Source organism: Drosophila mojavensis, unplaced genomic scaffold (genome assembly GCF_018153725.1).
Source record: "Drosophila mojavensis isolate 15081-1352.22 unplaced genomic scaffold, ASM1815372v1 contig_74, whole genome shotgun sequence".
Classification (NCBI taxonomy): domain Eukaryota; kingdom Metazoa; phylum Arthropoda; class Insecta; order Diptera; family Drosophilidae; genus Drosophila; species Drosophila mojavensis.
In genome coordinates this window covers 1,747,391-1,762,907 of record NW_025318899.1, presented here as the reverse complement: position 1 = coordinate 1,762,907, position 15,517 = coordinate 1,747,391, and the positions used below count along the sequence as shown (strand labels likewise).

At 39.0% G+C, this 15,517-nt stretch overlaps 3 protein-coding genes across 17 annotated transcripts; 1 reads left to right on the top strand and 2 right to left on the bottom strand.

Annotated features, from left to right (window-relative positions):
- Positions 1-497: 497 nt before the first annotated feature.
- Positions 498-12,496, bottom strand: LOC6586573 (ensconsin). 13 transcript variants are annotated; one of them, XM_044010177.1, is made up of 15 exons: positions 12,389-12,496; positions 11,542-11,595; positions 9,389-9,645; positions 9,181-9,320; positions 8,998-9,113; positions 8,237-8,485; positions 7,191-7,334; positions 5,992-6,651; positions 4,649-4,828; positions 4,397-4,584; positions 3,448-4,278; positions 3,150-3,383; positions 2,714-3,084; positions 2,425-2,633; positions 498-2,360 (listed from the first exon to the last, which is right to left on the bottom strand). In XM_044010177.1, the coding sequence occupies exons 1-15, from the start codon at positions 12,435-12,437 to the stop codon at positions 2,344-2,346; spliced, it is 3,699 nt and encodes a 1,232-aa protein (XP_043866112.1). In that variant the 5' UTR covers positions 12,438-12,496; the 3' UTR covers positions 498-2,343. The 13 variants fall into 13 exon arrangements, with proteins under 13 accessions (XP_043866112.1, XP_015015903.2, XP_015015902.2 ...); XM_015160417.3 differs by having other exon boundaries at positions 6,298-6,651; XM_015160416.3 differs by having other exon boundaries at positions 5,992-6,648.
- An 89-nt stretch (positions 12,497-12,585) lies between these two features.
- Positions 12,586-13,792, top strand: LOC6586572 (replication factor C subunit 2). Its single transcript, XM_002012147.4, has 2 exons — positions 12,586-12,851; positions 12,911-13,792. The coding sequence occupies exons 1-2, from the start codon at positions 12,687-12,689 to the stop codon at positions 13,739-13,741; spliced, it is 996 nt and encodes a 331-aa protein (XP_002012183.1). The 5' UTR covers positions 12,586-12,686; the 3' UTR covers positions 13,742-13,792.
- A 268-nt stretch (positions 13,793-14,060) lies between these two features.
- On the bottom strand, positions 14,061-15,222 carry LOC116804676. 3 transcript variants are annotated; one of them, XM_032733273.2, is made up of 3 exons: positions 15,000-15,218; positions 14,786-14,837; positions 14,061-14,539 (listed from the first exon to the last, which is right to left on the bottom strand). In XM_032733273.2, exons 1-3 carry the CDS (start codon positions 15,156-15,158, stop codon positions 14,133-14,135), a joined length of 618 nt encoding a protein of 205 aa, XP_032589164.2. In that variant the 5' UTR covers positions 15,159-15,218; the 3' UTR covers positions 14,061-14,132. The 3 variants fall into 3 exon arrangements, with proteins under 3 accessions (XP_032589164.2, XP_032589166.1, XP_032589165.2); XM_032733275.2 differs by lacking the exon at positions 14,786-14,837 and having other exon boundaries at positions 15,000-15,222; XM_032733274.2 differs by lacking the exons at positions 14,786-14,837; positions 15,000-15,218 and adding an exon at positions 14,656-14,757.
- Positions 15,223-15,517: the final 295 nt, after the last annotated feature.

Below are 15,517 nucleotides of genomic sequence, written 5' to 3'. Positions count from 1 at the left end.
AGCCAAAACCAAGAAAACTTGAAGCCATTAACAGCGCTGTTGTTAATGTTAACAGTACCAGCCGGTGAGAGACACAATAACAGTACGAGGAGCGTAAAACAGTTTTAATGAGCCGCTCTCAAAAGCTCTCGAACAGCTGCTGCTGTTGATGATGATGATGTCATATTGCACATGTTATCGCAGCTAACGGCTGTTCGAATGTTTTTTTTGCTTATGACATTTAAAGTAAAACGATATGAAGCCTGTTATTAGTAATAGCACTAAACAGTGGTAATAAATAGTCTGTGCTTTCATGCTAAGGCATTATCACAGCATGCCAGACATGTCCATGTCATTGGCTGATAGTACAAGCAGAAAAAAATAAATCTTGCGGGTTATTTTTTTTTTGTTTATCAGTTTTAGTTTGCCTTGAGAATTAGTTACATTTTATTCACATAAATATATTTGTTATGTAAGTGTTTTATATATGTTTCAAAGATAAGAAGAGAATTGCATAATTTGTTGTTGTTTTTTTTTCAGTGTATTTAGTGAGTGTTTTTGTTGTTGTAATGTGTTCTAAATAAATAGGATTGCTTTTATAATTGTTTTGTTTTTGCACATATAATTGTTATATTAAATATACATAGCTCTAAGAATATACTGCAGCCAAGACAAGTTTTCTTTAATTTTTAATATATTTATTAAATATGTATGTCATTTGTCTTTTGATTATATCGCCTTTATGTTTTAGTTAATTTTATTTACTTGTTTAAACATAGGAAAAGCATTCCATTTAACTAGACAACTACTAATAAACGGTTTAAATGGTTGTATTTATCAGTTAATATTTTGCTTTTTATTTTTATTTAATTAATTATTTGTTTGCTCTCATGCATGTTAAGGCCCTCGCGCTCAAGTACAAGTGGGTGTGGCACATATATAAATATATATGCTTTATAGACTATGGTTTATTTGAAATGTTGTTTTAAGTTTTAATTTATTTTTACAATTTCATATTTCTTGGGTGCATGCTAAATAATTTTGCTAATATTTTCTTTAATTAAAAAAATAATCATAATTTATTTTGCACATGGATAAATACAAATTACAAATGTAGATGTGTGTATATGTGTGTATATATATATATAAAAAAAGAATATCGAAAAAATATTTATATATAAAGATTGACTCGACAAATAATATACACAGAGAGAAGAACACTATTACATTTAAACAAGCAAAATATGAGCAGAATTTGACAGATTAATCAAAAAATAATTCTAATTCCTAGTTACATATATGTATGTGTATGCATGTGTGTGTTCGTGTGTGTGTCTAAGCACTGATATCTGATATCTGTGTTTGTTTACAGAGGCTACGCATCGCATACTGAACATAGAACAATAGTATCAGCAAATAATTTCAGACAATATTTTGTTTTTCGTAATTGTTTCACTTTCATTTCTTTTAATAAATAATACCTCACGATTCGTTGGCTCAACGTATTTTTAAACTTAACTTATACAAACAACTGTGCAATAAAAAAATTGGGCATTAAACACACAGCAGGGTGTTGGGAGGGGGGATACGAGGGAACAGCGCCCAGCATTGAGGTCGTATATAAATCGTATTATCATCTATTACACTTTCCAAACATTTCTGTCTCTGTCTCTTTTTTGGGGGGCTTGCACACATAAAAATATACCCCATGCTTCATCTCAAATTTCTTCCTATTCCTCGCTTTTCTATATATAATTTTCAATTATATATAACGCAGAGTTTGGGACTCACAAGCAATTTTCCTTTTACACACAATAGTAATTATAATAATTATTAGAATTAATTAGCAAAATTGTAATTAAAAATCATCAATTTTTTTCGCTCATTTCATTTTGGAACATTTTGATATCGAATTGCTTAGCATGTTGATGATTTTGGGCTTGATCAGCATTATATAAATATATATTCATATATATCGTTTTTTATGGTTTATCAGCATTCTCTTTACTTTTGTTTTGTCTTAGTTCTTAACTAATATTACATGCAAACGCTTTTCGCATCATTTCTCTTTAGCAGCTTGGCCTGCTTATAATGTTTAGTTCTCTTTTATATATATGTATATAATAGTGTATATAGTTTTTATAAGCATTTTTCCTGTTGGTTTTTGTTTTTGTTAGTATCGCTAGTAACCATAATTTGTTGCCTTTCGCCACGTTTGTTTTTGCTTTCCTTTTTTTTTTTTGTTTGTTTAACTCAATTCTATAAATAAATACTCCACACACATTTAGCTATATATCAGTTTTTTTTGTTGATTTTCTTGTTTTAGTTTAGAAAACAATCTTGTTTTGGTTAACTTCAACGAATTCACAGCAGCGATATATCTGTGGAGATTAGGAAGATTATTATTTATAGTATATATACTAAGTGTATTTCATAATAACCAACCTTTATTCTCGTGACTATCAGCAGTGACTAGCGTGTTGTTTGCCGCTGTGCTCGTCAGCAAGCTGTTATTGTTGTTATTGTTATTATTATTATTGTTATTGTTCATGTGCAGTTGTTGCTGTTGCTGTTGCGGTTGATGGGACTCTATGCTCAGATCGATTAGCTGCGTAACAGCTGGATTCACTGCATCCTGCAGCAGATTGATGTCGCTGCAATGAGTAAAGCCCATTTAGTTGTTGTTCTTGTTGTTGTCAATTAAGACTCTAAGCAGCTGTTGCGCTCGACTCACTTCTTGTTGTTCACATTCTCGATATGGCCATTCCCATTGGCCACTGCTGCTGGAACTGTTGCAGCTGCTGTTGTTTCCACATGCAGCTTGCCATTGCTCACCTCGTACTGTTGCAAGTTGTTCTTAGCATTCTCATCAATTATCAAATTTGAGAAACTGTTTATTAGTGAATTCTCTTTGTCCAGCACCGATTGCTCATACATGGCCTGACTGTTTGGTGGCTGCTCCATTGACTCTGTCTCAGTAGCCGTTGGTGCAACTGCATCATTGATTGTGCTGCTGCTGCTCGGCGAGCCACCAGTTGAGTTACTGCTGCTGCTGTTCGCATCATTTGCTTCCTTGGGTGCACCAGCCTTGGGCTCCGAGGATTCCTGCAAATTGTTTAATAAGTTCAATCTCAACAAATATTGAATTCAAGATTTTGATCTTTTACTACCTTGACGGGCGTAGCAGCTGCCCCGCCTCCCTTACGTGTGCGCGACATAATTGCCTCGACACGTTTGCGTCGCTCTTCGCGCTCCTTCTCCTCGCGTTTGAGGCGTTCGGCCACCTCGACACGTAGTTTTTCAGCCTCCTCCTTTGCCTTCTTTTCGGCCTCCTCGCGTTCAATACGCTGGCGTTCCTCTTCTTCACGTCGGCGCTGTTCCTCCTCTTCCCGCTGTTGTGCTTCCTGTTAAAAGCGATTTCGATTAACTCTTATTTCAGGAAAGCTTCTCCATCTGCCTGACTCTTACCTCGATGGCCTTGCGCAGACGCTCCTCTTCGGCTCGTCGCTGCTCTTCGGCCAAGCGTGTGGATTCCTCTTCGAATAGTCGCTGGCGTTCGGCCTCCTCCTCTTGTGCCTTGAGCGCGGCAAGGCGCTCAGCCTCAAGCCTTTGGCGCTCCAATTCCGCCTGTCGTTCGGCCTCCTCGCGGGCCAGGCGTCGTCTTTCGGCTAATGCGGCCTTAGCCTCCTCCTCAGTCGTTATCTTTTTGGCTATCATCGATGCGGTCATCAAATCGTTGCTGTTGTTGCCATCCGCAGATGGGGGTGTCAATTCACGCACCTCCGAGTTCTCCTTGCTGCCGCCATTACGCAGTGTCTTCTTAGATTCCTGTGGAACTTGTGGCTGTGGTTGTGGCTGTGATTGTGGCTGTGGCTTCTCATTGCCTTCGTCTGCCTTCTCATCCACGCTGACAGTTGCAACTACTGGAATTGGCTGCGACACCTGATCGTCTTGTGTCTTAGCATCTTGTTGCAGTTGCTGTTGCTGCTGCTCCTCCTGTTGCTGCTCCGTTTTCACTGTGTTCAATGCCTCCTTTTCCGCCTTGCTAACAGCAACCACTGCTTCGGCTGGCAACTCTGCAGCAACCTGTTCCACTGGATCCTTCGCCACACCGTTTGCCTCTGGTGCAGCTGTTATCGTGGAGCTGCTGGTCACAATCATGGACGTGCTCATCACTGAAGGAACGGGTGCAGCCTTAATTGTGGACTCCTTGTTGCGTCGATTAATGCGTTCCATGCTGCCGGTGCGACTGCGTGGCTGTGCCTTGGAAGCGGATGCAGACTTTGGTGGCAGCGTTTCCTAAAATCAAGGAGAATAACAGATAAATATTCAATTTACAATAATGTTTCATAAATATAGATAGCTTTTCAAGTGGACAAATGTCTGTGTGGTTCTTTCTATATAGTTGGAAGCTAACCCGCTTTTGTGGCGTCTTCTTTTCGGCGCTGTGCATGCGCGTTGAGCTGGAGGTGACGATCATTGACGTGGACATGAGGTTCGGTGTTCGTTTGGGTGTCGTTTGTGCTGTAGACGTGGATGGCGACGAGGCCGTATTTGTTGTCTTCAATGGTGGCTTGTGAGTGTCCCGCTTTAGTTTGTTCAACTCTGTGGGTGGATGAGTTCAGTATTAGGATCCATAGAGTTTAATTAAATAATATTTCTCATTTACCATCTAGGGACATGCCAGTGCCTGCTATGCTAGCTGGTCGTGGTTTGCGCGGCGCTGTCGCTGGTCGTCGTGCCACGGGATTGGCTGTGGACAACGTGGTTGATGTGGACATTGCGCTGCCGGGGCGTGAGCCGCTCAGATGACCATGTCCGCCGGGTGTTACATTGCCAGAACGCGAGCCTAAGGTAAGAACAGATTAGTTATGGCTGTCACCTTGCGGAAATCAGTTCAATTAATATTATTTAGATCTTTTAGTTATATATATGAGCAGGTGAGAACCAAATAAAAATAATGTAATTTGTGATTTGTGACCGTCACCAGAGAGAGTTCTTTGTCATTAATAAAACAAAAAGTGGAAAGAGGAACAACACAAGAGAAAATAAAATCCTAAAAACAAACGAGTTAAACAAAGTACCAAACATAGAGAAAGACACAATTACGTAGAGTGAGCCAAACAGAAAAAGACACAAAGCATAAACCAAAGTAACCTATGGAGATTGGGTGTGGGTGTGTGTGTGTGTGTAGACTGTGTGTGTGCGTGTGTGGATTAATGTATAGTTTAGTCCATACGAAATCGAACAAACAGCTGACAATGCTCAGCACACAATATGGAACAATGAACATTGATTGATCGATTGCACGAGTACAAATGTTATCGATTTTAAATATGCTAATTGTTGTCCAGTTCCGATACTGTCCATCTAAAAATGGATTCTTTTTATTTGGATTACCATTGTAGAAAAACGGTAATACTTAATCGTTGATTAAGGTTTTTAAAGGGATAGTTGCTTTGTTGAACTGTAAATTTAAATCGATTCTATCGATAAATACTACTATAATTATGTTGTTTACTACTATAATCAATATGATTTAGATGAGTTTTGAGCTCTATCGACAAGTTATAACTGTACAATATGGAATTAATCGATCAGTTGTAGTTGATCTTTATGAAATCTAGGAAAGACAAGTTAATGATATGATGATTTAAATACATGAATTCGTTTTTAACGCTGAAACATGATCGATAAGTCTACGTATTGTATTTGATAATAACGGTATATGTTGGTATATAACAGCAACTAATATGCTTCATGTGAGGGCGTTGATGTGTGTAGTTTGTGTGCCATATGTTGTTCGCATAAGAATATAAACCCGTTAGCTACTTTTTAGGGGATTACAAGGTGTGTGTGTGTGTGTGTGTAGGTGTTTAGAGATGTCAATGGACCTCTATGCTAGTCACCGCGAAAGTATAAATATATAGGATGTGTATTTGTGTGTTATGGTAGGGTAATTTGTAGTTGTTGTTTTTTTTGGATGTTGTTGTTTTTGTTGATCGCACACACCTGCATTCACTAACAAACTAGAAGAGTTCATGAACAACAATGAGTTTGGATCGAGGTCGTGATAACGGTATTTGGGGTTAGTAATAGTAGAGTTCGCATATTGTTGCTGGGCACGCCTAGACGACAGGTTGTTGAATGAGGCAAATGAGCTTTGAAGATATTTTTTAGTTGCTGCAGTTTGCAAGCCAAGATTCGACTGGCGTTGTTCTTGTTGTTGTTGTGGGTAGTGGTAGTGGTGGTGTTGGTGGTTGTTGTTGGTGCTGTTTGTGGTCGACCACGAATAGCTTATCTGTGTCATGCTCTTACTAGAGTCACGCTGACCGCTGCTCAAAGGCCGAAAGCTTGTCGAGATGCCGCCACCCAACGAATACTTTCCACGCTCCCTTTGAGCACAGCCAGCCAGATGAGTCATGCTGCGCGACATGATGCCAGTCGCTGTCGAGGTGCCACTGCCTCCGGCGCTCGCACTGCCCGCTCGCTTGCCCCTGGCCGGGCCACGCCGACCGCTGGCACTGTGGCCACCCAGCGATGCCGTCTCGTCCAGCATTTCCAGTTCGCGTTCACGTCGCTCCCGCTCCAGTATGGCACGCATGTGCTCACCATTGCGACGGATGGGCTGGGCCAGCTGATCCAGGCGATTCATCGAGTAGGCGCGTCCTACTAGGTGGGTCGGTTGTAGTTGTTGTTGGTGATATGTAAAGTGGAAAGTGGTTCAGAAAGTGTTGATGAATCAGAATCAGTAACATTGTAGCATTGTTGTAGCTGTTGTTTGTGGTTGGTTGTGGTGGTGGTGCTTGTGGTTCCTTATGCAGCTATATATATATATATTTATATATACAGTAGACGTCACACTAATGGGTACAGAATTTTGCTACAATATGGGTGGTTGGGGTGGTGTGTGGTGTTTAGTGAGTTTTGAGCAGAAATTGCCTAATATAATATCTCCGAGTAGAATCAAAAGCAAGAAGAAACGAAAGGCCAAACCTCTCATATGGTCACACAGCGGTCATTGTTGTTGTCGTTGATTGTTCCTAACTGAATACGTTGATGAAATAATGTGAATATGAATAATGAATATGATGAGGATGATGATGAATACAAAATCATGACAGTCAGCTGGAGAGCTGGATGTTGATGATAGCTGGAGGCTGTAGAGGTGTTTTTGAGAGGGGGAGGGGGAGGTTGTGGGTCGTTCTTACCTGGGGTTCTGGGCGTGGTGCTCAGTGAGCTGCGCGAACCATAGTGCCCGTCTCGAGGGCTGGGTATTGTCGGCATGAGATCCGTTTTCCTGCGGTAAACGCTTCGGAACATCATGTTCTGTTGTGTTGTGTCAACGTTATCTTCTGCAATTGTGGTTTTTTTGGGATTTGGTTTTTGTTTTTCTTGTTTTTTTTTTTTTATTTGATCAAAAAGTGTTGACCGAAACTTGGAACTAATGCAAAATGTATCATCGAGTAACCAAAAGCAAATGCTAAAGCAATTACCATGCCAAGTGTGTGAGAGAAAAAGAGAGCAAGAGAGCTACTAAAAATCGGGTAGTTGGATAAAAAATAAAGTATATCAAACAAAACCATTATACCATGATTTCCCAGTTTCAATGGGTTCAGGGTATAACTAGAGGCCGCCGCTTGGAGGAGGGAGAGAGCGTTATAGAGAGCGTAACATGTTAAGGAATACAAGACCTAATTAGAAGAGCATTGCAGCTATCGATAGCACAAGTTATCGATTACATCGATTATGCTAATAAATTCATTCAGTGTTAATAGATTTCAGCATATGAATACCCTAATTAACTATAATATTAACCATAGTCGATCAACAATATCGATTTTAGTGTAATCAGAGTAAATAAAATTAGCATTGCATATGCTTAGTACATTTATTGAACAAATTAATAAATGCTGTTAATAATCGATAAATTAGTCGATAACACAATTATATATCAATCTTGGTAATCAATCTAAACGACAGATAATTTAATAAATTATTATCAACATCAAGTGACGCACTGTTATTTATTGATAATCGCAGTCGATAATTACAATCGAAAGCTTTCGTGCTCATCTTAAAGGATTCTTTTTACAAGGTACAATTATTAGATCATGCAAATAACTTGGGCACATGCCGGTTAGGAGAGCTTCTTAGAAACGAGGGCGGTTAGGGCAACAATTAAATAAAATTGGGGAATACAATAACAAAACAGGAACAATAGAGAAGTAGAAGAGTAGAGAAGAGGAACCCTCACCCTTACGATATGAGTTATTGTTGTTGTTGTAGTGGCTTTCAGTTGTTGCTGTTGTATATGGTCTGTGCGCAGTTGTGGTTGTTGTTGTTGTGGAAGTCAGTTTTTGGGCGTTATTCTTAGTGGGATGGGCTGGCCCATCGATATTTATTTCGCTGCCAGCTATCGATAGCGAAAAACGCTTTGGCGGCTCATCGTTCGAATAGCCCCAATTGAACACCTCGTACATGGACGAAGACTTACGGCGGTGATCTGTGTGCAGAGGTGTTTAAATGTGGGGGGCAGTTTGAACAGAGAGAGTGAGAGAGAGATAATAAGTGAGAAATAGTGAGAATTGAAAAAATTAACAAGAACTGAAGCTAACTGTTTTGAAATTAGCTAAAGTGGCGGGTATATAAAAATGTATATTTTGTAAATCAAATAAACGGGGTGTAGGATAGGTGATATTGAAATCAAGTTAATAACTATTTGCACACTGCTGCAACAGTTCACAGATACTTGGGAAGCGGTTATATATAGACAAATAACTATTTAGTATATATGGTGGGAGATTGTCACGTAAACAAAACTGAGTTTTCTTGTTTCTGTAAATTATGAGTGGTTTGTCTAAAGTATAATTAACTGCAAAATAAATAGTTAAGATTAAGTGTTGTTGCTGAATTGTACTCCGTGTAACGTGTGTGTGTGGTTGTGTGCGTGTGTGTGTCTGTGACAGTTCGACCGAAAGTTGTTTTGATGGGCTGTTACTACTTCTACTAACTCACCATCTTGCCTGTCCGTGGATGAGGAGGTACGCTTCTTAGCACCACTATCGGCGAGTTCACGCTCGGAACTGCGACGTGAGAGCGAGGCGCCCGCTACATTTGATATAGATGTGGAACTATAAATATATAAAATCATATACAATTATGGTATCCATATAGTTTGGTTAGACTATATAGACGCACCGTCTTTGACTCCAGAAATTACTGGGCGATACCAGGCCATAATCCGTTGGCACATCCAGCAAACGAGGCGTTGACGAGCCAAAAGCAAACGCAATCGAATTTCTATCCCGTTTCTTTGTCTCTATTCGTGATTCGCGCTCCTGTAAAAGCAAAAGCAGAGTTCAATATATATAGATATGTATGGATAGTATATGTATGTTCTACACACTTGATTCTTTTTGAGTATATACTCTCGTCGCTCCTTCTCGGCCTCAATGATGGCCTTTTTGCGCTCCTCCACCTGATGACGTTTCTCTGTGTCACGCACACGTATCTCCTCGATGCGACGACGACGCTCCTCCTCCTTTTGTTCACGATACTTTTGTGCCGCCTCGGCTTGGGCTCGCAGCTCTTCGATTTTTCTCTGTCTCTCCTCATTCTGTCGATCGCGCGCATATTTCAGTTTCTCTTCTCGGTCTTTGGACGCTGTCAAAATGTGAATGGAAACAAAAATGTATTAGACTTGTATATAATCTTGATGTTTTTGCGATTGAGAGTGGGGGCGCTGGCACTGACTGGCGGGTGCGGCAACCAGCACGAACATTCCTATTTCGCATGTAGATGCTAGGTTTAATCAACGAAATTATTTTGCTACCTGTGGCAAAAAAATAAAAGTAAAATCGATAAAGCTTCAGCAATATTGTTCATATGCTGCCGCTTGTTTTTAATGCCCTACACTCCATAAAAATGAGCAAATCGGGTAGATTGAAATCTTTTGCTCATTTCAGTTGAGGCTGGATATTTATATTAGCCAAATTAATAAATATATTTGGGTTACAAGGAAAACTATAACTATATAACTCATGCTACATTAATTTTTAGTTGTCATTGTTGTCTGCAGGGTATGTGCTAGTCGAATGAACTCAACCAGAACTAGAGCTTACTCGCCTTTTTTTTTGGCATTTGCCGGCCACAACAGCCGCGCGACTTTTACACCGACTGACGTCATCGTCACTCGCTGTGCGCTCGCTTTGTATGTATGTGGGTCAATTGACAACAAACTACAATAACAATGCACACACATACAATCACATAAATATATACACTCATACATAGGTCGCCCCCAGAGCTGAGCGATGAGCAAATAAGGCAAAGAGTAAAATATAAGCGCATAGTTGATTTTTTTTTTTTTTTTTTTTTATTAAAATGACATTGAGCCATTGTGCAAAATAAAAGCAATAAAAATGAAAATCAAACAAAAAGAAATTGTAAAAACTACTCAAATTTAGCCAAGTGGCAATTGGTCAACTAACTTTCTGCGCATTCGTTGTAATCGCCAATCGGCAATCGCCGGGCGATAACGCGTTATCGTATATTTTGGTATTTATGGAATTCAATGACGTAATTTTGAATGCAAATTGTTCGAACAAAAGGCAAATACACAAACTCCCATCTGCAACAACTGGCATTGTATCGGGGCCAAGCTGTGTTTCTATTTTATCCGCATATATTTAGAGACACTTCTGTAACAGCGCTTAGATAGCGAACTTGCTTATCATCACCTGTGAATGTGAATGATCATGCCAGAGTCAACAACCTTGAACGTTGGCAGACGACAGCGGCGACGCATCACATATGAAGCTACATACAAATGTATGTATGTATGTACGTCGCCCACCTTTTAGTGTTTGTCTTTTTAGTCTGCTCCATGGGCTTGCTTACAGCTGCAGATGCATTAGCAGCCCACTCGCGCTTTGTCCCTCGACACAAGAATTTCGCTGCTCAATTTGCTCTTGCATTTTTAGAGCATTCGGCTTTTGTCACAAGACATGCAACGCGGTGGTCAGGCGACCTACGTTAGTATAACGTAACGTAAGCGTTAACGAGTTCATTTTTAATTGTTAACAATATTTTGAATGGTTGCAGAAATTGCTTTGCCATTGATATCCTTATAAATATTTATATTTATAGCTTTACTCAAAAAGTTGCAAACTTGGTGTTAGAATCAGCATACCCTACAACAGAAAGGTGTTTCAGAACTAAAGCCCATGTTAATATCTCCTATCTATTTCTAGTATATGTGATAAAATTGTGCTAAAATTAAAAATTATGAAACCCTGCATAGATTTCTTATAGTGATTTTCCTTGGTGTATGATATCATAACATCATATTAGTTTGTACAAGGGTAGACCATAAAATAGCTGACCTATTAATATATATTCTTAACTATTATGTATTTCGATTTCCCTTACGTTTTACTTATGAACCGTAAGAGCATGCAATAGTCGCCTATGTAAATTTTATATAACATATATATACATATGTCCCGTATTATACATACATATATAATAATTAGAGCAGTGCATAAAACGTAGTCTTACCTTTTCGCTCGGCGCTCCCCTCTCGGCTTTCGGGTCGTTTGGGTATGTTTTCCACTGCAAGTAAATAAGAAAAACAAAAGCAAAATAAACACTTTAGTTTGTGTTTTGGTTTCGTAAGAAATATTTGTAAACTATGTGTTGTAAAAGTTCATTCAGCCCCGCTGTTTATATATATATATATTGTATACATTTTTTTTTAAGTATCTTCCACGAATTTTCACTAGTTTTTTGCGAACACTCACTCGATAAAGTCCGAAAAAGAAATGAATATGAGAATGTAACAAAAAAGAAAAGGAAAATCAATCGGCTTCTGTTTTGCACTTGTAGGGCAAGGAGAAAAAACACGCACTTGATAAGTTGACGGCGGCAGACGGACAAACATACATACACATACACACACGCAAGCACACACACAAACAAATGTGCAGCTGCAGCGCAGCTGCTGCCTCACGATGACTGTAAACGCTGGCTGCGGCTGAGGTGACGGCAAAAATGTTTTTCCTCTGGAAACTTTGAACGAAATTTTATTTATAACTCAAAACTCCGGTAAGGGGGGATTTAGCGCTGGCAAAACAACAGCCACACTGTAAGGAACTTGAAAAAACACACGGGGGCAATTTCACCCATATGAAGCAAACACTTCTTCTGGCTTCTTCTTTTTTTTTCGTTCGCTTTTTCGAGTGTGAGTCGTCGTCGTTGTCTTGGTTGCTGCTGCCCATTCGACCAACAAATTTTTTTCGTGGCTCTTTGTTACACAAATTGTTTGTTCAATATTTGCACTGGTCACTTTACGCGCACGGTTTTCTAGTTATATTTTGTTTGGTTGTTTCACATTTTTAATGCATACCTGCTGGATTATTCGAATAATTTTCTTGCTGGCCCTCAAGACTCGCCATATTCTCACTATATTTTTTTCTACATCTACACTTATCGATACTGAGCACACAACTATCATGAGCAGCGATAATGACTACTCGATCACAATCACTCGATATGTGTGGCCGACACAGTTGCTATTTCAATAAGTTAGCTCACTGCTATAAAACTGACGTCGAAGCGATATGTGCTAAAAAATCGAATCCCGCGTTTTATGTTTGCAATTGCGCTCGGGGTCAAAACTTGTTATTTAATTAAATAAAAGAGAAATGCCAGAGGAAACAGGAATTGTGGTTGTAGACAAGCGCAATAATTTGCCTTGGATTGAAAAGTATCGGCCTGTTAAGTTCGATGAAATTGTAGGCAATGAAGATACAGTCGCCCGCCTATCCGTCTTCTCCACTCAAGGCAATTCGCCAAACATAATAATTGCGGTAATGTCTTTGTAAATATAACTGAAGATATGATATAAATAATGCTAAATCTATTTCAGGGACCACCTGGAGTGGGAAAGACAACAACTATACAGTGCCTGGCACGTATTTTGTTGGGCGACAGCTACAAGGATGCGGTGCTCGAGTTGAATGCATCAAACGAACGTGGAATCGATGTAGTACGAAATAAAATCAAGATGTTTGCCCAACAGAAGGTCACCCTGCCACGCGGCCGGCATAAGATAGTAATCCTGGACGAGGCGGACAGCATGACGGAGGGTGCACAGCAATCGCTGCGACGCACCATGGAAATCTATAGTAATACAACGCGTTTCGCACTCGCCTGTAATACGAGTGAGAAAATCATTGAGCCGATTCAATCGCGGTGCGCCATGCTGCGGTTTAGCAAACTATCGGATGCCCAGGTGCTAGCCAAGCTAATTGAGGTGTGTCAGCTAGAGCAGCTCAAGTACGATGAGGATGGATTGGAGGCGATTGTGTTTACGGCGCAGGGCGATATGCGACAAGCTCTTAATAATTTGCAATCCACGGCTCAAGGATTCGGTGAAATTACGGGCGCCAATGTTTTCAAAGTTTGTGATGAGCCGCATCCGATGCTGTTGCAGGATATGTTGCAACATTGTGCCAGCAATGATATACACAAGGCGTACAAGATCTTGGCGAAATTGTGGCGCCTTGGCTATGCACCGGAGGATATTATTGGTAATATATTTCGCGTCTGCAAGAGGTTGAATGTGGACGAACAGCTGAAGTTGAACTTCATAAGAGAAATTGGCATTACGCACATGAAGATTGTCGATGGTTGTAATTCGCTGCTGCAGTTGACTAGCCTATTGGCGCGTTTGTGCATGACCGCCGAGTCGCATTAGCATTAAACATTTCAATTTTTTTATCAAATAAAATATTTAGTTCTAAACCAACTTGTTGAATAAGAAAAAACAAATTTGATTTCGATTGCACTTTGTGCTACTTGCAACTAATCGAAAGTCGACATGCAACACTTATCGATAATGTCTTCGTGTGAGATGTTTCGAGTAGTTTATTGCTGCAGGCACTTACTGGGATGTCGAATATTGTTAAAATATCGATCGATGATATTAAGTTTTGAAAAATATCAATATGATATGCAATTTTAAAATATCGATTCACTTTTTCCCACAATAAATTTTTAAACTTTAAAAATCAGAATACTAAGAAAAAGTATTTTTTATTTAAATTATAGATTACGCTTATATAATACCTGAGTACTTGAATAACTTTTTAACAAATATTTTGAATTTTATTGACTTTTTCTTCTGCATCATTTCTCTCTCCAAAATGGGAAAGAACTACTTTTTGAATTTCCATTCTGCAAAGCAATTTTTTTTTCATGTCCATCCTTTTCATATATGGCAGAAGGCTCTCAAAAAAAGACAAGTCATCGTCGGTCTTTGTTGTTTTTTTCTTTCTTTCTGTAAAAGCATCTTCTTCATTGCACTGTTCATCCAAGCTTTGAGGCAATACAGAGTCTACCGAATCTTCAAACTCCGCAACACTCAACCTTTTATTGGAGCGGCTGGCATCCAAATTGCCGAACGATTGCTTGGGCTTCATGTCGTCTTTCAATAGCATTACTGACTCAAAATAGGGCTTCGAGGCATATATACCAGGATCTGGTGAACAATCTCCTGAAATCGTTTGAAACAAACTATTATTTAAGCATGAATAGCAAGAAAAACACAAAAAACATTTCACCAGGCAAAGATAAAGCGATTCAGAATCGCTCTCTCACAACTCGCCTTACTTTTCGCTTTGGTTCTCTTCTCGCTTCGCTTGCATTCTGACATGTATTAAGAGATTACATGTAAATTTGCATGCAGAGCTTTCTCGCGCATTGTCGCTCAATATTATCACATCAAGTCAGCCAAACTTACTTTTTCTGAAAGATTGTTGCACTGTTTGGTTTTCTCCAGAGTTGATCGAAACCTAATGATTTAGACAAACGGATAAAAATTCAGAATCGTAGTTTGCGAAACAGTCTAAATAAAACTCAATCGTGGTATATTCCGAGAAAGCGCGGTCTTTTAAAATTACCCACACGCACACACAGAATAATGACGACACCTTAAATCATGTGTAAGTACTTACGTTGTTTTGGTTGCACTTTGCAAAAACATCATAGTGCTTGTTTTTCATATGCGATGCCATATTTGTTGTGTTACCACTTGTTTTTATTACTTTGAGGCACAAATTACATGTGGCTGTTCCATTTTTAAAGTTCGAGTAATACGTTTTCATTATCTTCATTTTTATTTACGCTTGGTAAACCAATCAGTTTGACAACACAAATATATAAAAAATATCGAATTTTTTTTCGATATTTGGCCAACAAATATTTCGATATAAATTTATTTTTATTATTTAATTTTTTTTTTTTAATACAAAAATATCGATATATTGATATTTTGATATATTTTAAATGATCCTAGTATTTACCCTATTGTCGAAACATATTTAGTCATTTTCATGTACTTACATTAAATTTTGGTCATTTGCAGTAAGATTGGTTTCAATTTGTTTAATGTATGAAATATTTGCTGGAATTTGATTGCGATATTTGAAACAGCAGCAGTGCAAACATCTGCTGTAGCAACGAGTCGTAATGA